This window comes from Haliaeetus albicilla, chromosome 23 (assembly GCF_947461875.1).
Source record: "Haliaeetus albicilla chromosome 23, bHalAlb1.1, whole genome shotgun sequence".
NCBI classification, from domain to species: domain Eukaryota; kingdom Metazoa; phylum Chordata; class Aves; order Accipitriformes; family Accipitridae; genus Haliaeetus; species Haliaeetus albicilla.
The window spans coordinates 1,426,157-1,447,820 of NC_091505.1; the positions used below are offsets into that span (position 1 = coordinate 1,426,157).

Genomic DNA, 21,664 nt, shown 5'->3' on the forward strand with positions numbered 1-21,664 from the left:
GGTTGCAGTCAAATCAGGAGTCCTCGGTGTTGGGCACAGCACAGATGGACTGAGCTGATTTGAGGAGTCTCTGCAGGGAGAGTTCAGGAATTAGCACTGATTTTATGAACTCTCTGAATCTTGACATCTAACTCCCTAATCCTCTGCTGATAAGGCAGGAAGCGGCCACTGCACGCAGACGTTATATTAGCCTGGCTGGATCTTCTCCCTGGAGAACAACAAACTTGTCCCACGAATAATGTGACAAACCAAACCTGGGTTCTTACTGGTTTCTGCTCCTACCCCTACATGCTCCCATCACAGGAGTGTTTGCTGAGGTTATTTCTGGGTGCAGACAGGCACGTACCCCTGCAGCGACAGAGCAGCCAGCTGGCCTCAGCCAGGGCAGGCAGTGGCTGAGCTCCACTTGCCTTCCCGTTACTGGTGATACTGGTTTGGGTTTGTCCTCTCTGCTGTGCTGCTGGAAAATGCAATGGAAAATGTGTTATCTCAGAGATGTTTGTCCTTTTGAAACATTTGACCAAAACCAAGATTAAACCCCCTGGAAAGAAGGAAGGATGAGTGAAGATGGCACAATCACATAAATCTCATTTTTTTAAAGAACAGACCAGAAATAACTATTGTAACCTCAGTCTGATCACCTGTAGTCTGGGAACTGTCAAGATTTAAAAGCTTGGAATTGCCCCAGATGTTGGTCAAAGAAACCAGATATTTCTCCAGGGTCTTTGGAAGTCACAAACCCCCCCAGGACAAAGGATGCTTGGGCAGCACTGGGAGAAGAAGGGCACGCCTTCTTAACAGAGGGGCTCTTTTTTAGCTGAGGGAGCAGCTGAGAGAAATTTATAGCCATGACACACAGAAAAAGAGAAAGCCCATGATTTTGGAGGCAAGAGTATAAAGCCTGAAGAGATCTCAAAAACAAAGGAAAATCAGCAGGAGAAATGTGTCCAGATGTTATACCACTGTGTGTTAATCTATCTATTTCTTAAGAAAAGAGTAGTCATAATTTCTTGCAAAATTCTCACTAAGAATGTCAACTATTCTGTGTCATCAGAGTACTAAATGATCAAAGATCTATGAAAACATATTTTAAGATACAGTAACTGACGACCAACAATGACCAACAGGGCTGAACACAGCTGGAGTCCAACCTACCATCTCCAATAGCAAACAGCAGAAATATCTGTGCTCCAAACACAGCAAATAGGTCCCACAACGATACTGTGTGGTCACCTTCTCAACTGAGAAGCTTACAAGGATCAGAGTAAGACACATTGGGGTCTAAACTCAGCACCCTCGTGATTGTTCAGGAGGAAAAATATTAATTGGGGCTGCAAGGGGATCTGCAAACCCAGGATGGATCCGGATCTCTCCTGAGTTACACTGCCCGATGCACTGCTTCCCGGCACGAACACAGAGCTGGCAGCGAAGCACAGAATTGTTGTTTTCCATGGAAACTGGTTCACCCATAAAGATGTGAATATTTCTCCCCATGTGCAGGTACGCAGCCAGCCCCAGTCTCCCCAGCCTGAGGGTGATGACAGTCATTCACTTGCCTCTGAGTTTTGATGAATTGAAATTATTTGTCAGTTTTGTATTTGTTGTTGTCAAGTCACAGAAGTTTAAGTAAGTGGTCTGTAGTTGGTCAGGTAAAATGAGCACGTAGCACAGAAGTCTGTCTCCAGAAGCGGATTGCAGCAGATTTGCTGCAAAAGTCCTTCTAAAGGATAATCAAGGACATACCTTTGCATGACTTTGTTGGGTTTTGAACTTACCAGGTTATTATAAAAAAAAATTTTTTTTTTAATAACTTACTGCATATGCTCCAAAGTTTAAAACTTTCAACCAAGCAGTAAGAAAAAAGAATAGAGTAGAAAGGAACAAACGTTTTATCTCTCATTTTCAATGCCAGGCATACTTAATTGGCAATTACATTTTGAAGACCAGTAATCAAAAACATAGTAAGAAAAGAGATTAGGTAAGATCATGGCTCTAAGACAAAACGATATACAAATAACATGATACAAGTAAGAAAAGTTCAGCGGTGGACAATAAGGGTGAGCAAGGCTGTGAGATGGCTTCCTACAAGAGATCTACGTTGTTCCTTCCCAGGGGCAGGACTTGGCACTTCCCTCTGTTGAACTTCATGAGGTTCCTGTCAGCCCATTTCTCCAGCCTGTTGAGGTCCTTGTGGGTGGCAGCACGACCCTCTCGTGTATCAGAGAAAGATGATCTTGTTCCACTTGAGATGCCTTCAGTCTGGGAAGGAGTCTGAACCTATTCTTTCTGCCCTTGTTTGGGGGCTAAAAGGGCAAAGGGACTCCTGCATCAGAGCGAAGTTGCCTTGACTTAGTACAGTTGCACCATGCCAACATGTTTCTGAGCCATCAAGGACCCCAGAGCAAGACGATTTGGCATTTCTTTTAAATAAACAGCCTGCCACATACCAAATAAATGTCCCATTCCTGAGAAGAGCCGGGTTCACAGCATGGTGAGGAAAGAAACTTTCCTCTCCAAGCAGATGAGCCAAGGAGGTTGGGAGAGGCTTTGTCCACAGGGAAAGAGACAGGCTGGGCAGCAGCACAAATCACCTACAGGTTCATATGGATCGGAGAAAGACAGGAGGAGTCTCATGAAAGCACTGCTCGTGATCTTCTGTTCAAAGGCAGGTGGAGAGCGAGTTTTTGAGGCAGGACCACGTCCAGAGGCCGGACTGGACGCGTGCCTGCGGGGGGAGGCTGGCATGGCCCTACAGCAGCACCGGCTGCTCGGCCGTGGAGTGTTCTGCCCTGCATCTTGAGCAATCAGACGCTGCTCTTCAGGCAGTTCAGGATGCTCAGAAACCACAGCAAAATAAAAACAGAGCTGGCGTGTGAGAAGGCACCAGTGCAACTTCTTGTAGATGGGAGCATGGTCTGAAACCTGCTCCCAGCCTGCTTCACCTAGACCAGGGCTCGGGGAGGCTGTGTTAAAGGGAAAAGTGAGGCTTGTCCTTCCCCAGCACCTCCGTAAGGACTTCTTATACTCTGTCCTCTCTGCTGGAAGGGAAGCCGCAGGCCCCCTCTGCCTTGCTTGCAGTACTCGTCTTGCTCCTGACCATTTCCTCAAAAGCTCCAGGTGGAGCAGGTGGTTTTATACACCCTGTGCAGAGGAGGCTTTGATGTCTCTTCTCCCCAAAGGCGGTCAGGGCTGCAGCTTCCTTCACCAAAGCACAGCCACGGGGCTCCTCCGAGCCCGTCACTACAACATGCCGAGCAGGCACGTTGCTCTGCGGTCGGCAGCCTTCCCCCAGCTCCCTCCCTCCCCCTCGAGGTTTATTTGTTTATTATTTTCATCTCCTTCGCAGAGCTGTCCTGCGTTTCTCCTGCTTCACCCTCCTCCTACATCCCTGTCCCGCACTTCGCCTATTGGTTGCAGGGGCTGTGCTCAGGGGGAGCCCTGCAATTTTCTATATAACCAACTGCTCCATTCAGAGAGATCTCAGCAAGTCACGAGAGGGAAGAACCATTCCCCTGAGCACAAGCCCACAAACAAAAGCAAACTCCGGGATCTACAACGCTGCAGTTCTCCCGGGACCTGCAGGACATGCCCAGCTGCCCGTGCAGTGGGAAGGAGCCGTGAGAGGGAAAGAAAGTGATCCCGGGAGCATCCGAAGTTTGTGGTCATGAGGAAGGTAACTTAACTCCAATGAAAAGCTTTGCTGTTCCCTGTGCTAATTTGCAAACAAAATTATTTCTTGCTTTGGGGTGAGTTTTTGCACGTTTTTCAGATCCCCCCACTGGTCCCTGCTCCGGGGGAGGCGCTGAAGGGACCACGGTGGCTGAGCAAGGTCTAACAGGTTGGCAGGGAGAGGGTGCACGAGAAGAAATCCAGCACACCTCTGGGGGGAAGGTCCTTCTGCTTATGGACCAGGTTGGGTTCAGGTCAGGGAAACAGCTGGGGATGTGGTGTCATCACCTGCCTTTCTCCCTCCTTTCCCCCCAGCCATGGCATTTTTGCTGCAAGTGATGTTAATCTGCAGAGAAGGTCTGTTGTGTGTTTGGCGAGGTTAGTCTGGCAGGGGAGCACAAGCAGAGCTGCTCCTGAAGGCAGCCTGCCCTGCTGCAGGCAGAACAGCAGGCAGTGCACTGCGGCGGAGAGGCTGCCTTGAGATGAGGATGCTGCCTGGGATGTGGTGGGCTCTCCTGGGCTCCCAGGCAAGAGGGGTCCCAAGCTCCCCGGCCCCACGCATGACACTTTTCAGACAGGACCAGGCTGTGCAGGGTTACGGCAATGGTTTTCAGTCTCGCCTCCTCTCTGGGAATCATTCTCTGACATCCCTGTCATGACTTCAATGATTTCAGCTGCGACTCTACTCAGCACAGTGTGAAGCACATTTCCACTTCCATGTGTCTAAGCTATTTGCTAACAGAAGAGCCCCAGCCAGGCAGGTGGGATGGGGATGGCCCCTTTGGGCACCGAGTCACTTCCCCAGATGATCAGCAACATGAGCAAAGCTCAGAGGATTCTGGGCCAAGTGATGCTGGCTTTGGCTTCACATCTGCTGGGCACTGAACAAGCTTGATGCTCCTGTGCCTCAGTTTCCCCCACAATTGAGAAAGGGTTATGCTTTCAAGCACTCTGAGATGTGAGAGGCAGCATGGAGGGCAAGAAGTAAATGGGCTGTTGAAGAGGAGAAAACAATGCTTCTCTTTTACTAAATTGCTGGATTTTAAGGCAAGATGGAAGAAAAGTGCTTTTTTTCTTCAGTGCTTTGCAGCTGCGCTGTGGAGGGGACAGGCAGGATCCAGTGAGCTGTGTCCTGTGATACTTACTCACATGAGCTCTTCTGCCAAATACCCAGGGGCTAAACGGCCACACCAGGCTCTGCAGTCCTGCACTGGGGAGAGCAGATAAGAACAGCCTGCTGCTGCAGAGGGCACAGAACACAACTTTCCAGGGATGCTCTGGTACCTCTCTGTCAGCTGCTAACTTGAAGAGCCACCGTCTTTTTCCAAGCCCCCAGACAGCCCTTAGTGGCAGACACTTGTCTGTGCCATCCAAAACTGCTCTGCGTGAGCTGCCCAGACCCTCAAGGATCCCAGGCAGGAATTTGGAGCTGGGTCTGCCCTCTCCTGTGAGCTGCAATCCTGTGGGCATAGCTGGGAGGAGAGGAGGGCATTGGTTGGGGCACCCACCCAGGAGACAGCTGCCCCTGGTGTAGGCTGCGGCAGGACGGAGAGCTGAGCACCTTAGCAAGGGTGCAGGCTAAAGTCCCTGCGCCAAGTTGGAGCAGGGATTTGCGCCCAGGTCTCTAATGAGTCAGGTTTGAGCTCCTTCAGGTTGTTTATCCATTCTCTCCATTCCTTTCTTCCCCCCCTTCCCAACATAGCTGGATGCCTAGCACTTGAGTAGGAGTCACAGCTGAGAATAACATCCAAACAGGTCAGAGCAAAGTCCACCCTGGTCATCTGTCTCCAGGACAGCAGTTGGAGCAGATGCTTAGGTAAATATCAGGAAGAAGTTGGTGTTGGAGAAGTTTCTCTGGTCACAGGGTCCCAGATTTGGCAATCAGCTGATGAGGGATGTGCAGAGACCAGGGCAGGTACCAGGACTTTCATACTCACCAAGGACCAAGATTGTTCCAGAAAGCAGGTGAGAACATTCCTCTCCTCACAGTGACTGGTGACAACTTTGTGCATCCTCAGCTTTGACCAATGCATCTCCAAAGGGTCTTTTGCAGAAGAAGGCTTCTCCTTGTCTAGGCTCCTCAATAACCAGCTATTCTGGTGCATAGCTTAGTCCCTTCCCATAATATTTTAGACTAGATATCCAAGGTGACAAGCTGGCATCCCACCATCCCCTCCTTAGAAAACTAGCTCTGCCCGTGTGGGAAGGACAGTATGGGCTGAGGGTTTCCCCAGTTTTCAGATCACATACACCTGCAAGTATCCCTCAGTGATGGGATACCCACAGACGTCTGAGAGCAGGGTGCTTACAGGCCAGATATGGGTTGTTTCCCAACCATCATATGGAGACTCTTCTCTAAATGCTCTTTAAGTCATTGAAAACTGCTCTTTTTTTTCAGCCAGAGGCAGGCAGATAACTTCATAGTGCCTGCTCTGGCTCACACTGATGCGGCTTATCTGCAAGATAAGTTTGCAAAGCTGTTTGAGTGTGCACAGATAAAAGGCATAGAGAACGCACAAGATTGCTAAGCACCAGGCATCAATATTTTAGCAGATAGAAGCATGCTTATAATGAGCTGAAAAGAAAAGCGATGGGATCTTTAACTTTCCTGTGGTGAAACCATATCTAAAGTGCTGTTACAAGGATTCAAACTAGAAAAGAAACATCTTTAAAACGTGGTTGTTTTAACAGAACTGAAAACTTAACTCCCTAGCTCATGAGGTCTAAACTGTGATTGAAGGGATTTGGTTATTTTATTGCCTATATTTGACATGTAACTGGGAATAAATTTTAGGCTTCCTCCTAACACTGCTTGTTTACAGTTTAAAGTACTAAGGACCTGCCCAAAGGACGTAAGAAGGTCAGGAAGGACTAAGCCTGATTTAGATTTTTCTGGCAAGAGCAGTAGGGTGAAACTGAGAAAAGGGTAGGTCTGGCTAGGCTGGTTTGTTGGGAAAGAGTCCAACTTCATGCTGATTATGCTTGGAGTCTTCCAAACAAGCAGAAAGGCACAGGCATTTCTACAAAGCCTGGCCTGAACCCATGACACATGAGGAATGCACAGCTGTATCTAGAGAAGCTCTGGCTGTACCTGGCAGGACTCATGGTTGGCTTGGCCATGCCTTCCCAGAGTGGGAACAGCATGTTCCCACCATATATGCATTGCCGGTCCTGGGGTCCCCCCTGTCCTGGGCAGGGGGAACTGTGTTACAACCCGGGATTGCGTTGGCTGAATGGTCTTGGGGAGCGGATCCCCGGGGTATAGCTGGTTTGGGCTCAGATCCCAACTCTGCCTGGTGGAGTCAGAGTGGAGGCTGAAGTCCCATCTCTAATCGCAGGCAGGCATCCCAATCCCTGCCTAACTGGCTCCTCTGGAGCAGAGCACAGCCCAGGGAAGCCCAAAAAGACTCCTGTTTCTAGTCTAGGCACAGCAATTTTTCCTCCCTTCAAAGCTGTGAACTTCCATAGTTTGAGAAACATGTTCTTCACCCACTCTAACCAGGAGACCCAAGATCTGTCCCTGTCTGTGGCACAGACAGTGCTAGGGCACAGACTGGCAGGGCGCTGACATCTTCCACTCCTTCTCTGGGCTCACATCCCACTGGTGGCCAAACCTGATCATCCAGAAGCCCCTTTCACAAATTCACATCATGCCAAGATGGTGCTACAGCCATCCTCAGCTTTCGCATGTGGTTGTGGAACAGCAGCTTAGCTAGTCCTGCCTGAAAGCATTGTCTGAGATTTGAAAAGCAGAACCCACTCTGGTGTTATTTATTAGTAGTGCTTCAGCCTTGGTGAGCTTGAGAGACCTTTTACTGTGCTCAGCAGTCAAAACTGCAAACAGTATGGGGAGATTTATATCCCTGAGTATTGAGTTGAATGGGCACGGTGGATTTGGAAAGGAAGTGGTTCAATTAATGACGATAAGGATGGGGAAGGAGGGGCTGTACTGCTTGCACATAAATTGGAATAAGATGTCAGGTATCAATATGGCATTTCTGGAAAAACCCTTGTAGTATTTTCCCATCATGGTTCCCAGCAAGACTGCGCTGAGTCTTTTCACTTTGCACTGCAAGATGGCGTACGGCAGCCCATGGAATCTGCTGAAGAGTAGAATGTCAGCGCAGCTCCAGTTTTCCCACGGCACAAACTGGAAGAAAAGGTCTGCTTGTCCTGTGGACCCCGAGACGGGGTTTGCAGAATCGCTCAGATGTGCAGGCGTCAACAGGGCAGGTGCCCCAAAACTGCTACTTCAGTCAGGAACTAAATGAGAAGTGTGGGGTGGGTATAAAAGAAAAGTCAGATTTGCCATGTGAGCAGCAATACCAAGTTCAGAAGGTGCAACAGCTGATTCAACACACCTATTTGAGAAAAAGCAGGTGCCTTCATTTGCTGAAATACTGTGTAAGAGGCATAAGAGACTGTTTGATTTCCTTTTAGTTTGTTTTCTCGAACAGGCATGTTTAATTTTAGCAGCAAAGACTCCCACCCACAGGGGTCAGCTGCTTTGGCCAGATGGGATCTAATCTGGCATTATTTCTGATCACTGTGATGATGGACTTTCTCCAGCAATTCCTTTCATTCAGTCTCTTCTTGTTCCTCCTTTGCTAACCAAGTTCTCTCCCTTGTCCCCTTCTCCACCTGCAGACCCAACCAAGACCCAAGCAAGGACATCCCATGAGCATTATGAGGACTTCTGCAGCCAGCTTTGCCATTCAGTCTTCAATGGCGAGAATCCCAGCTCCCACCACCCTAGCCATTTTCCTGACTTGCCTCTTCTCCGTGGCACACAGCCAGACCCCAAGGGCTTTCCAGGAGAGCACCGTCCCCTTGGAAGTGCTTAGCCAGGAGCAGGTTTACGGTCTGGACCAGCCAAGCCTGTTCCAGGATGCCAAGCTGTCAAACCACTCGGAGAGCCTCCCCAGGAGCACCAGCTCCGAGCCACCCTTGCTGCCCGTGTGCGTGAAGCCTGCAGATATCAGACACATCTTCAAGTACATTAACACCATCGTGTCCTGCACCATCTTCATAGTAGGGATCATCGGGAACTCCACGCTCCTGAGGATCATTTACAAGAACAAGTGCATGCGGAATGGGCCAAATGTCCTCATTGCTAGCTTGGCGCTCGGAGACCTTCTCTACATCCTCATTGCTCTGCCCATCAACGTATATAAGGTAGGCTCCATGTGGCATGAGTGCTGCGGCAGCCTGGCGATTGCAGGGATGGTGTCTGCTCCCACCTGCCTCGGTGCCCTGGGGAATATCTATCCTTTGCTCTTTATTGCAGGCTCCTTTTTTGCAAGGGAGAGGGGAAGGGTGTTTCTGCTCTCGAAAGGATGAGGAAAACATAAACAGACAAAAAGCTCAGAGTACATTCCTGGGAAAGCAGAGGTGTTCTCAGTTACAGCTGTGTTATGCACACACACACACAAGCACACAACCTTCCAGATCTTTTAAATCTCAGCTAAAATCACAAGAAAAGAATTGCTTGCAGTCTCCTGACATTACAACCCAATGTTTATTTCAGCTGAGCAAAAAATTATTGTTCTTGTGCACTGGGGACGCTTCTCCCAGCACAGTTCAGTTAATCAGCCTCAAGCAAGTAACTGTTTTATTCTAGCTAAACGTGAAGACTCGTGCAGCAATAAGGAAGAGGGCTGTATTATAAAACAGGGGCTTCTTTCAGAGACAGTTACCCCCTAAACGAGACAGAAGAGGCACAACAAATAATCAGGGGAACCTGAACTCTGCATGGTGCACTGCAGCAGAGAGGGCTGGGCAGATGTGGGCAGTAGACCTGAGAGCCCAGTTAAGAGCAGAAGGTGTGTTAGGACATCTGTGAGATGTGTCTGGGCTATTGCAGCTCTTTTTCGCCCACTGCTTGAGACACATTTTGGTGGGCTGGAGCCAGAGCCTGCTCTGAAGGGTTGGAAGGGATGCTGTGGGGTGAAGGACTTGGAGCTCAGCCAGATTTGTTTGTCAAAGGGAAGCTTTAGCCTGAAAAGTGGAAATTGAATGCCAGAGGGGTCCTGGATCAAGCAGGCTGGGTGGCAGGGGGACAAGGCAGAGAAATTCAAAGTAGGAAGAAGGTGCATATAATTTGATAGTGAGAATGACCAGATGTGGCTGGCAGATGGTCTCAAATCACTGTGAATAGACACCCTTCAAGTGAAATAGATTGAAGACTATAAAGGGGTTTTAGCTCAAAACAAACAGGTTCTCCATGAGCCGGACGATCCCCGCTGTTACAGGAATACGGATCCATGCAGAAGGTTTCACTCATGCAAAAAAACAGAGTAGCTTGGGGCCAGCACCACTGACCCAGGGGAGGGTTGCCCCCCTCCATCCACGGAGTACAGCCCATCTCCGCTTTCACCCAACTTTTCACCGAACTTTTCACCCTTTGCTTTGAATAAGGCACAATTTGTTCTGCCTGAGAGAGAAGACACAGTCTGGAGAACGCGGCTGCAACGCCAGCAGCTCTCCCCGGGATCACCTCTACCCTGCACCCCTTGCATAGGCAGAGGTTGTGGAGGCAGCCCAACATGCACGGTCATCGCCAAGCCCCTCAAAAAGTGGAACAGCAAAGCCCCTCCAATATTCGTCCCCAGTCAAAACCAAGGCAGGGAAGATCTACATTTTAATCCTGCCTTTGCCACATTGATGGGAAATGCACCATCTGGCCAGGGAAAGAGTTTGGGTCGTGCAATGTACATTTAACAAGAACAGTAACAGCAACAGCAAAATATCTGGCAGACCTGCCTCTGTAGGATCCAAATGCTTCTCCACTTTGCAGGATCTGGGCTGCAGAGTCCATCTGTCACGTTTATATCACCCACAATATTGGGGTGTGGGTTGGTTCCAGCCTGGGTTCCCAAAGGAACAAGACTTATACGACAGGACTGTGAGGACATGGGTCTGAGAGCCCTTCCCTTCAGGATCTGCCGTCCTGCACAAGTCTGTGTTGTAGGAAGGTCCTGTGTATCATAAAGAAAGGCGCATGTGGGAGCAGATGGAGGCTGTGGGAATGACCTCACGGAGGAAAGCTGGCAGAGAAACCAGTCACAGGCTCAATACGTAGCTCTGCGTCCTGGTCAGGCAACAACTGAGGCTGCACTGAGCTTTGTGCAGAGTTCATGGCTTAGACCAAAGACCTCATCTACAGGATACGTCCTGTTAACCCAGGCTGCTGGCTTGGAGACACACTTGGCTGTCTCTTGGAGCTGCAACTAGCACAGCTTGCAGCCAGCACAAAGAAAAGTTGAGATACTTTGTCCAGGCTAAGGACAACAGCTTGCGTTGGCATTGCCTGCCTTGTAACAGGAAAACTGGGTCAAATCTCCAGTGTTGGGACTCCCTGCTCTGGCCATATCTACACTGACTTTTCCTGACTGATGTTCAGGATTTCCCTTGGCCACCTGAGCAACCCCTCTCCCTTCTGCCCCTCTCTCTTCCAGCCACCTCCTGGAGGAGAAATTGTTGCTTGTTTGAGAAGCCCACACTGACTACGAGCAACCTGGTCCTAAGAGTAGCCCAGTTCCCTCATGGTGTGTCTCCCTTATGACAAAGTAACAGATGAGATAGGTGGACTACCCACGTTTGCAGAGCAAAGGAAAGGGTAGGGTTGGTCAGTTGCCTTCACCTGAGACCCTGATTTCCAGGAGAGCTTCTGGATCAATTTGTCTGGCTGCTGAGGCCAAACTAAAGAGCTTGCATGGCGGGGGTGGTTCTGAGTGGGAGTAACCTTAGGATGGGCTCCAGGTGTCATGGGGATATAAGGGTTGTGAACCCAGGCTCACTCTCATACTCACGAGTGAGCGGCCTGGATTTCTCCTGCCTTTGGGACATCTTGTCCCCATTGATACCCTCTGCTTGCCCCAGCTGAGCTTAGGACCACAGTATATGTGTTCTATAAGGAATCTAAGCGTGGGAGAGGGCCAGAGTATGGTAAGGGCTTAAGACTACATGGGTTTGAAAGCCACCTGAAAGAAGCTGTCCTTGCTGCATTTTGGCTGTTTCAGAGAACGACACCCATTTTCCCTCTGAAAGCAACCCAAAGCCCATTGTGGCATTTAGGATTCAGATCCATCCGAAACCACCCACAGTGCAGATTCAGAACCTGGTGTCTGGATCCTTCCATCTAGGTGACAACTCATCTCACAACGAGCCCTTTGGGAAACGAATGGTTCCCAGTACAACACAAAATACCGGAGGGCACACACTGCGTAATCCCAGCAGAGGTAACCTCAGAGTGCTTTCAGCTGTTCTTTGTGGGCTTCTCACACCTTGTGGGTAACCAGCTGCTATTACGGGAAGCCGGACATGCTTTCCCGAAGCAGCCTGTTAACCCTGCGGTTCTTCCCCAGCTCTTGGCAAAGGACTGGCCCTTTGGTGTGCAGGTGTGCAAGCTGGTCCCCTTCATCCAGAAGGCCTCAGTGGGCATCACGGTCCTCAGCCTTTGTGCTCTCAGCATCGACAGGTAAGAAACAACTTCTACAGCTGCACTGCCCAGCCTGACCCGTATTTGACTACAGCATGTCCCTTCACTGTAACCAAAAGGCACACTGCAGGGTGGCTTGGTCCCAGGCCAAATTCAGAGAGAGGGAGAGGGTGCTGTCACGTAGAACTGAAATCCAACAGGATCTGACTCCAGTGACGGGGTTTAAATCCTGCTGGAAAAGGTTGAGGGGAGGATCGTGATGTGCTGGAACAACTGCTGGGGTGGTGGGGAAGGGTGGCACCTCCCCAATGGCAAGTAGACATTGGTCAAGGATAGCTACCATCACATTCATCCATTGAGCCCCTGTTTCTGATCTTTCCCATTCCACTGAAGGGGAAGGTTCGAAGCGGAGGAGGAAGGTGTAAGGGAAACAGCCTTTGGAGACAACTCTAATCTGCACCTTCTTGGCCCCTTCCCGACGGTTGCTTTTCTCACTCGAATCTGCTCTTTTTGCATTCCCACACGTTGGGCAGGTACCGAGCAGTGGCATCCTGGAGTCGGATCCAAGGGATAGGAATCCCCATGTGGAAGGCAGTGGAGGTGATGCTGATCTGGGCAGTGGCCATTGTGCTTGCAGTCCCTGAAGCTATAGCCTTTGACATGGTGGAGCTCAGCTACTGGGAACAACATCTGTGGGTGTGCATGCTCGCCTCCGAACAGAAATCCAGCTTCATGATGGTATGTGCTCTGTCCCACCCCAGCTGCAGTGCAAGGGAGAGGGAAACATGGGCAACCAGGTCATCCTCCCTCCTTGATTAGATGCTTCTGTAGATGGCTGCTTCTAGCCATCGGGGTGAACGCAGGGAGAGCAGTATCAGGCAAAACACAGAATAGCTGGCATTGTAGTGACATGGGGGAGACTTGCTTTGAACGTGGTGCCAGAAGACAGGGAGCTGATCCTCAAGCTGTGTCATGTCTTCACCATCCACATCAGAAGGTCATGAAACATCTTGAGAAGCTTCAGAACCTGCTACACTGTCCCAGCAGGCCAAAGAGTATCCCCACAACCAGTCTGCACGGGTAACCTTTATCACAGGGTCAGCTAAGGGTGAGCAAGGGAATGAAGACCCTTACAAAGCATCAGAACTTATCCCACCGTGTCTACCAAATAAGCTCCTTGCAACTGTTCCTTGCACAAGAGTGCTAAACTGGACTGGCAGCCAGATGTAAACCAGCCTTTACTTCTTTAGGTTAAACATGTGCACCAGCCTTGGGGGAAGATAATCCCATGTGCGCTTAGCACAGGGGCTGTCACACTTTCACACATCAGACGTGTCTGACTCAGGCCAGCATCGGAGTCAGGGACTGGGTCAGTTCATGCCCCAGTTACCTGCCCCCCCCTTCCCCAGTTCACAGTTGCTCTTTCTTTTGCATGCAGTTCTATCGCGATGTGAAGGACTGGTGGCTTTTTGGCTTCTATTTCTGCCTCCCCTTGGTATGCACTGGCATCTTCTACACCCTCATGTCATGCGAGATGTTGAGCAAGAGAAATGGCATGAGAATTGCTCTGAATGGCCACATGAAACAGGTAAGAAAACCAGGAAGGCAGAAAGTCTGGTATTTTCCAAGCAGGAGGGAGTGCTGTTGAAGGGGAGAACAGGTACCTGTCCCTGTAAAGGACACGTATGAGCTGACATAGCCTCACAGTGGTCAACGGATATTGGCACACTGATGCAGATGCATGGATTGAACCAGGGATATGGGTCTCCAGGTCTACAATCTCCAGTCTCAGGGACAACCCAAACCACTAGCCTTATGGCCATGGACCAGCCTGATTTTCAGTTACTTGCGGTCATTTATCTCTGGCTGTGCTGTGCCGTGCCAGCCCAGATCACAGCAAACCAGACCAAACGCTGAATGTGGCATATCACAGACAAGGGGTGCAGGGAAAAGAATGGTTTACTTTCCCCTCCCACACTTTGCAGAATGATCCCTTGAGGCAAACCAGCTGGTTGTCACAATAAAATAGTGTGAAGGGTGGATGGACAAGGCCCCCATGTCCCAGGGAGTATCACCCCAGCAAAGTTACCAGGAGCACTGGTGGGAAAGGGCGTGAAGGAGTCTCATCCATATTGTGTTACTGGTACAATAGCCCTTTCTGCAGCCTCAGAGTCCTCCTCATGATGCTAGATTTGGGACCTGCAGGTTGTGCTTTGGACTCAAAAGGGGTGCCCAGCCGTCATCAGGTTACAGAAATTCCTTGAAGGGCCCTTGCTCAGCGTGGGGAGATGGTGCTTTGCTCCACCGGCTCGCCAATGCTCAGCCAGACCATCCCTTCTCTCCTGCCCACCTTCTCTTCACAGCGCCGGGAGGTGGCCAAGACTGTGTTCTGCCTCGTGGTGATTTTTGCACTCTGCTGGCTGCCGCTCCACCTCAGCCGCATCCTCAAAAAGACCATCTACGACCAGATGGACCCCAACAGATGCGAACTGCTCAGGTAGGGGCATTGGCAGAAGGGGACCATGCTGGGAGCCCCTGCAGGCACTGGCAGAGGCTCTGCTGGGCTCATTGCAGGCTGGTGGAGTTGCCTTCCAAACACCTGGTTTCAACAGCTCCTTTCTAGATTGCATTGCTCTCCCGGTAGGCACAGAGAAAAGGTGTGGGGGACCATAAGAACAGAAGAAATTAAATTTTGAGGTATATCTATAAATCTCTGGGTTAAAGAGGTCTCCTGGGCAGAGAAACATTCCCTGCAGGGCTAAAGGGACTGCAGCACCTCTCAGGGCTGTGCGCACTTTCTGCCACTTGGCAGGTGCCTGTCTTCCCCTCTCCTCTTTACCTATCACGCCAAAATGCAGTTCAGGCCAGACACTGCTACTGTGCTTGAGTTTGAGAACATCAGGGCCACCAGGGGAAGTCAGATCTCATGCTTTTGGTTTCCTCAGGAAATGATCCCTGCAAGAAAAATTGTTGTGCAATTGCCCAACTGCAGGAGGGACTGCTTTGTGCTCACCTCTATGATCTCAGTCACTGGCCCTCCATGGAAGCAGGTTCCCAGGCCAGGCAGTTGGCAGGCATTTTGGAAACCCTCCCTCAGTTCTCCATGAGCTTCCAACACGTCCACCCTCTTCTCTCCCCTCCTGCCTCAGTTTCCTCCTAGTGATGGATTACTTCGGGATCAACATGGCCTCCCTCAACTCCTGTATCAACCCTGTGGCTCTCTACTTCGTCAGCAGGAAATTCAAGAACTGCTTCCAGGTAGGGTTGACCCCTCCAGAGCTCCCGGCTACGGTGACTGTTCCCAGACGCCGGTCCCAGGGCACAAGCCCCCATGGACCAGGCACGGTGCAGCCAGAGGCACCTCCACAGCAGCGGACCTCTGTGCTTATGAGACGAAGGGAAAGCTGCAGAGTGGTTTGGCAAACGCACCCAGTAAGCAGCAGCAGAGACAGGGCTGGACCTCGCAGCTCCTGGCTCCAAGACAAACGCCCCATCAGGGACAGGCTGGGGCTGCCGGCAGCCCACAGGATTCCCCTCTTTGTCATATAATAATCATATCTCTCCTCCCAAATTTTCCCCCTGCTAGGTGCCTCTCTTCCCAGCTTCAAGTACACTAGAGCTCTCTGCCCTGCTATGGGGAGACTTTTGCCAGTGCAGGACCTAGCACAAGCCAAAAAAGTCCTTGTCATTCTGGATCAGAAGCATCTCCACAAACCATTAGACCAGGGACAGGGGCTGCTTTAAACTTCAAGCCCAAGTTATTCAGAGATAATTTTTGGGAGCAGTGGAGCCCTGAGAAAGGAAGGAGATGGGATGGGATGGGATGGGAGTCAACTCCCAGGTGTTGTGGCAAAAAGAAGAGTTGAGCCCACCTAAGCATTACCCGTATTTTCTGTCCCCCAAGGACAAGAAAACACAACTGCAAAAGGTACCCTAGATTTTGGTATCTTCATTTCCAATCCACACCAGCCCTATCTTGGAAAACCTGCTCCCAGCAGATCTGCAGGACAGCAAGGCTCAGCAGTGCAGGCTGCGATTCGCAGCCTGGCACTGTGCAGGTTGGCTTACCAAGGGAATAATTCCTCCTCTTTTACCCTGTAGCCCATGCTTGTAACCTCTCCCTCCACCCTCTTGTCTCCTCGCAGTCCTGCCTGTGCTGCTGGTGCCAGAGACCAGCTCTGAGCATCACGCCGACAGACGAGAAGGGCTCTGTTGGGAAGTGGAAAGCCAACGGGCAGGAACTCGGGCTAGACCGGAGCAGCTCCCGCTTGAGTAACAAGTACAGCTCTTCCTAAAGCCATGCCACCCACGGGGCCGAGAGGAGAAGGCACTGTGCCAAGGCAGCAGGACCCCTCCATTTCTCTCACACAGCCATCTCCTGGCTGGGCCTGAATCGTTTTTGCCTTCGTGTTGTAACCCGCCTGGAAGGAGCTGCGGCATTTCACGGACCCCTGGGACTAGCTCTGAACACAGCCTCTGAACCGCGCCGATCCCTCCTCTGGTCCGAGATGCCTCTGGAGGAGGGGAAAGGCATTCAGATCCTTATAGGATTTTTTGTTTCCTCACAGGAAAACCAAGTGACTTACGGCCGTTTGTCTTGGGTGGAAATGTGGGGTGGGGAAATGTGTGTGAAAAGGGAAGGAAGGTTGAGACGTGGTCACTTTGAGATGGATGTGGGTTGAGGAGGAGAGGGAGAGGACCACGAGTGACAATTTCCAGCTGAAAAAGCCAAAGAAAAGCTTTGGTAACATCCCTTATCATCTCCCTCTGTTGCTGGGACAGTTTGTCCCTGGGCAGAGAGCCAGGATAAGATCCAGGCACCATGTATGTCTGGTAGACCATCAATGGCATGAAATCTCCTCCTGTTCATGGCAGGGAGAGATGGGCAGCAACTCGGCTTCATTGTGTGACCAACTTGACCTGGGGACCCCTAAAGCCCCCTTCCTCTTCACCTTTTCCCGGAAAATCTGCCCCAGGCTCCCCACCCAGAGATGATGTTCACCCCACCTGTGTATGGCACAACAAAGTGATCGTATGTGACTGCATGGCTTAGGGGACCAGATATCCTTGGCAGAAGCTAGTGGCAGCATCCAGCCAAAACATCAGCTCCAGCTTCCCCCTCCCCAGGGACAGGGGAGCTCCTGGCTAGCTGGGCACCGTTGCTAGCCCAAGGGGCCATCCTTCCAGGGAAGAGTTTGTAAGCCCAGGAAAGGCAGAGATGGCTCAAACCCACATGGGCCTGGGACCAAGGAACCATCCCTCACCTTCCCAACCCCCTGCGTGACCTGGAAGCAGCTAATTCTCTGCCTGACATAGGATGCAAGGGAGAGGATCCAGGAGACTTGCCCTTCCAGAAGATCATCCAGCCTTGATCCGTGGTCTTCAGCACCTGGAAAGTCCACAGCCTCCTGCAGCCACTGGCTCCAGGGAGGGGGATCACCTGCAAGACCACAGCTCTGAAGGGAAAAAAGGGATGCCCTGCATTTGATGCCTGTAGTTCATCTTCCCCCTGCCAACAAGGCTGAGCTCCAACGGGGCAGCAGGGCTGGACCCCGGTGTGTCTTGGCCGCAGCACCATGACACCAAGGTTCATGCCATTTGTAAGGGGGACAGAGATGCTCATCCTCATAGTCAAACTAAGGTGGAAAAGGCAATAGGGAAGGTCTGATCTCAGCTGAAAGAGCCGCTGGAGCTAACCGAAATACGGCAAAGAGCTTTCACAAATTTGCTATTTAAAATCATTAATCCCCGAGTGCTTTTCCAGCATGTTTTTCTAAAAAATCATGCTTGCATCTCTGCCAAAACTTTAAGAAAACCTATATGAGAAAGTTTTAGTTACCAAGTTTTTGATGACTTTTCTGTTGTTTTTTTCTTCTCTCTTTTACCCCTCTCTCTTTCTTTCTTCTTTCCCCCTTTCGTCTTGTCATGGAAAAAAACGGAGAGAGGAAAAAGGGAGGAGAGAAAAGACCTGCAAATAAAGCAAAACGTTTTCCAGGTGTTGGGGTTTTTTAGCTTAGCTTTTACTGAAATGCAAATGTTTTACAAACAAATCACATTTCTGAAAGACAAAGGGGTTTCAATGAAAACAGAAAGACTGAGGAATATCTAGACCAGCACGTTTTTTATAAACTTACCTACCCACTAGAGTAGATTTGTCTGTATCAATTTTGCAGCTCTGCTGCTGTGCTCTGCCATAGAGCTGGCTGCACTTTGTTGGTGGACAAATGAAGTCAACGGAGAAAACTGATAAAGACTGAAATGTTCCAGCACAGACATCTTAGTAGAAGGATATTTTCTAATGACAGTGCTTATAAAAAGAATCTGAATTCTATGTATTTCTTTATTTGTCCACACTTACAGGCAAATGGATTCTGTGACTTCAAATCAACACCTCATACCACTCCAAGGACGTAGCAGTGGGTAAGCCAGTGGCACATCAAGCCTAATGCAATGTCTCACTCACATTCTGCCCTACTCCAAATTGTGGCAAATTCAGTTCCAGACAGCCCAGCTCCTTGGCAGTCTCCTGCCAGGATGAGGTCAGTCCTCTGCGACGCACCAAGGCCTGCCCTGCCAGGTTGCAAGCAGCCGCTATGGAGTGATTTACTTCACGTTAACATCTCCACCACTACATCTCTGTTGGTGCTCCCTAAAATTCAGGCACTCACCCGAGCTCTGGGTCTAACGTGCTCAGGAGGTGCCAGGGCAGCTGCGCAGTGGTGGTGGCTGGAAGGGAGGGTAGGAAGAGACAGACGGGATGTGCTGACCTTTCCATCTGCTGCCACGTGCATCGCCAGGGGTTTTCCACTAATTACAAACCTCTCTTCACTTCAAGCAAGGGTCTGCTTGCTGGGCCACACCATGGGGAGGCCCATGGAAGTGTCAGATCACTTGTCAGGGAAAGAAGTCCCGTAACAGGCAGTATTTAGGATGCTAGCAGCTAACTGGGATGCTCTGACCCTATGGCTACAGTTTCCCTCCCACTCACCTGAAACGGCTTGTGCCTTGGTCATGGGTTGAGCCAACATCTTTCTCTCTTGGGGTCCTCATTGCATTGCACAGGCCTGGAGTGTAGCCCTGGCTCGTAGGGACCCCACTGTCAGAGTCACATAGATGAGAAACACTGTGTAAGCAGGGAGTGACTTGCTTGCTGGGGGCTGATTTGGGTCAGTGCCCTTATAGCGTGGACAACCTGGAGAAGGCTGACAACTCTAGCAAGCACAGGATGCCGTGGGTCAGATCTGGAGATCTTTCAGATAAAGCTGGTAAGTCTGGGTCACAGTAGGTAATTCGAGGCCAACAGATGCACGGAGCAGGACCAGCTTCAGCCCCAAATCAGCACCGGAGACAAGCTGAGGATGAGCACACACACATGCAAGGAACGCGGCTTCCTCTGTCCTGTCCACCTCTGCCCTCCTGGCACATATATTGCCCCTTGCTAACCCAGGTGCCACTTTTCAGGTGTTTTGTTCCAACCTGACCCTGAAACACCCGTCACAGGGCTGCCCTTAATTAAAAAGAAATAATGCCAAATGAATGGAGTTGTCAGAAGACAGGATCCCTTAGGCAGAGAGTCAGGAGAAGCAGCTTTCTTTAGAAACAAGATTGTTCCAGACCCAGGAGGGACGTGGACACCAGCTCAGTGTATTGGGACATGGGGGAGGGAGATACTGTTCTCTAGAGGACTGAAATACTTTGGGGACACAGAAGCCAGCTAAAATGTACTCAGTGCCTCAGAGAAGCAGGAAAGAACATCAAGGTCTTCGTGTCCTCCTGGTAGAGGAGCCACAAGCACCAGAAAGGTGAAACAGCAAAGAAAGAAAGAAAGAAGCTTAGGAGTTTAAAGCTATAGACCTGTCCCTGGCTGTTGCTGCCCTCCTTGCTGCAAAATAAAGTTGGTCCCAACTGGTAAAAGTCAGCCTTATCATGTTAAAACAAGAGCAAAGCATGCAGTCGTCCAGTTTAGTCCCTGCCAGCAGCTGAGCAAGGGTTGTTCTGTCTTTTACTTGCACAATGCATGGGAACTAGCATATTTAAATGCACAGCTCCCATTCATTTCAGTGAAGATTGAAGCATCTTGACAATTTCCCAGTAGTGACCTTTGGTAATGCCATGAGGAGCAGCATCCCAAACGCTGAAGAGCCATCATGCTCTCCTAAGGACAGGGAGAACAGCCAGGACCTGCTAATATTCACAAGACAGATACCAATTACAGGCACGCAGGGGAATCCTTTAACCTTACTCTCCTGGGCCCCAAGTGGCTAACATCTCTTTTTATGCTCCAAGAGCAGATTTAATCACTCCTGCATTAGCAGCTACACTCAGATCAACATTTTAGCTTTAAATGGCTCAAATCCAGTCTCAGATCTGCACATTATTAATATTGCAACAAACAGACTGACATAAATTCATCCCAGCTCTGGACATTGCTATCACTCGCTGCATGTCTGTTTAACAGTGACTTTATCCTCCTTTGGTATAGCTTTCCCCTTGTGTTTTCCTCCCAGACACCTTCTATTAAAACCAACATCATAAAGTTTGACCAAGTGTGAGAGAGGAGGGAGAGAAGTGAGCTGAGCTATCAGCAGGAAACAGTGCCCTTTTAAAGCTCTTCTATTGCACTGGCAGCCAAATGGCACTTTCCCATCCCTGGAAGGTCTCCCTTAGGCTACAACCAAGACCTGGACCAGCAAGTTTCAGCTCAAAGGGAAAGTAATGACTATCAGAAAAGGAGTGCACACGCAGCCTGCTTTTAGCTGCTCATGCAAATGAAACATGAAGACAGCTCCCTGCTGCCAGCTCCTATTGCCCTTCACAGGGGAGAGCTATACAGTTACAGGCAAGCACATGCTTCTCTTGCTTCCCCAGGCAGAGGAGCTCCAGAAACAGAGTGATCCTTGCAGCACAGCCCAGCCCAGCCCAGCCCAGTAAACACACAACTGGCCCATAGCATCCCCTGGGAGTTAGAGGAAGTGACCAGCAGGTCAGTGAGTGACCAGCTGGGTTTCATGACCTTTAAAAAAGCTGTTCTTCATGACACCTGGGCTGAGATTGAGCCCAGGTGCACTAGTCAGCTCCTGGTTTATTCACCCCTTCACCTTCTCCCCCTTGCCCTGGGGAAACTGCTTTCCTGCTTTTTTATTTGCTTGGGCAGGTGAATTCTCCAACCAGAAAGTCCCCAGGCCTGTGCGTGCTCCTACGCAGCGGGGTAAAACACTCACCAGCACCCACCAGGCACAGCCCCTCTTCCCCACACGCCCCTGCTGCATCCCAAGCCCTGTGTGAAAGCATGTTTTAACCACCCACAGGTTTCAGCATGAAGAAACCAGGCCAGACAGGATTATCCAAAAGCAAAGCCAAAGCAACTACCCACTATAGATGTGGGACCATGTTGGCACGGGCAGGATGAATACATTGCAGCAAACTGAGAGGCAAAGGAGCCTTATTATGAAATGCAGGGTTCGGCTGGCTTCTTGACCTAACACCTGCAAACACAAACCCACTGCTGGCCTGTCAGAGAGACCAAGTCTGTCAATTTGTATTTGAAAGAGTGAT

The 21,664-nt window shown here is 50.3% G+C and overlaps 1 protein-coding gene across 1 annotated transcript; it reads left to right on the forward strand.

The window, feature by feature from the left end:
* The first annotated feature begins 3,297 nt into the window (after positions 1-3,297).
* On the forward strand, positions 3,298-18,440 carry LOC104317790 (endothelin receptor type B). The gene is made up of 8 exons (XM_069810824.1): positions 3,298-3,673; positions 8,317-8,844; positions 12,036-12,148; positions 12,643-12,847; positions 13,548-13,697; positions 14,473-14,606; positions 15,259-15,367; positions 16,255-18,440. The coding sequence occupies exons 1-8, from the start codon at positions 3,665-3,667 to the stop codon at positions 16,402-16,404; spliced, it is 1,398 nt and encodes a 465-aa protein (XP_069666925.1). The 5' UTR covers positions 3,298-3,664; the 3' UTR covers positions 16,405-18,440.
* Positions 18,441-21,664: the final 3,224 nt, after the last annotated feature.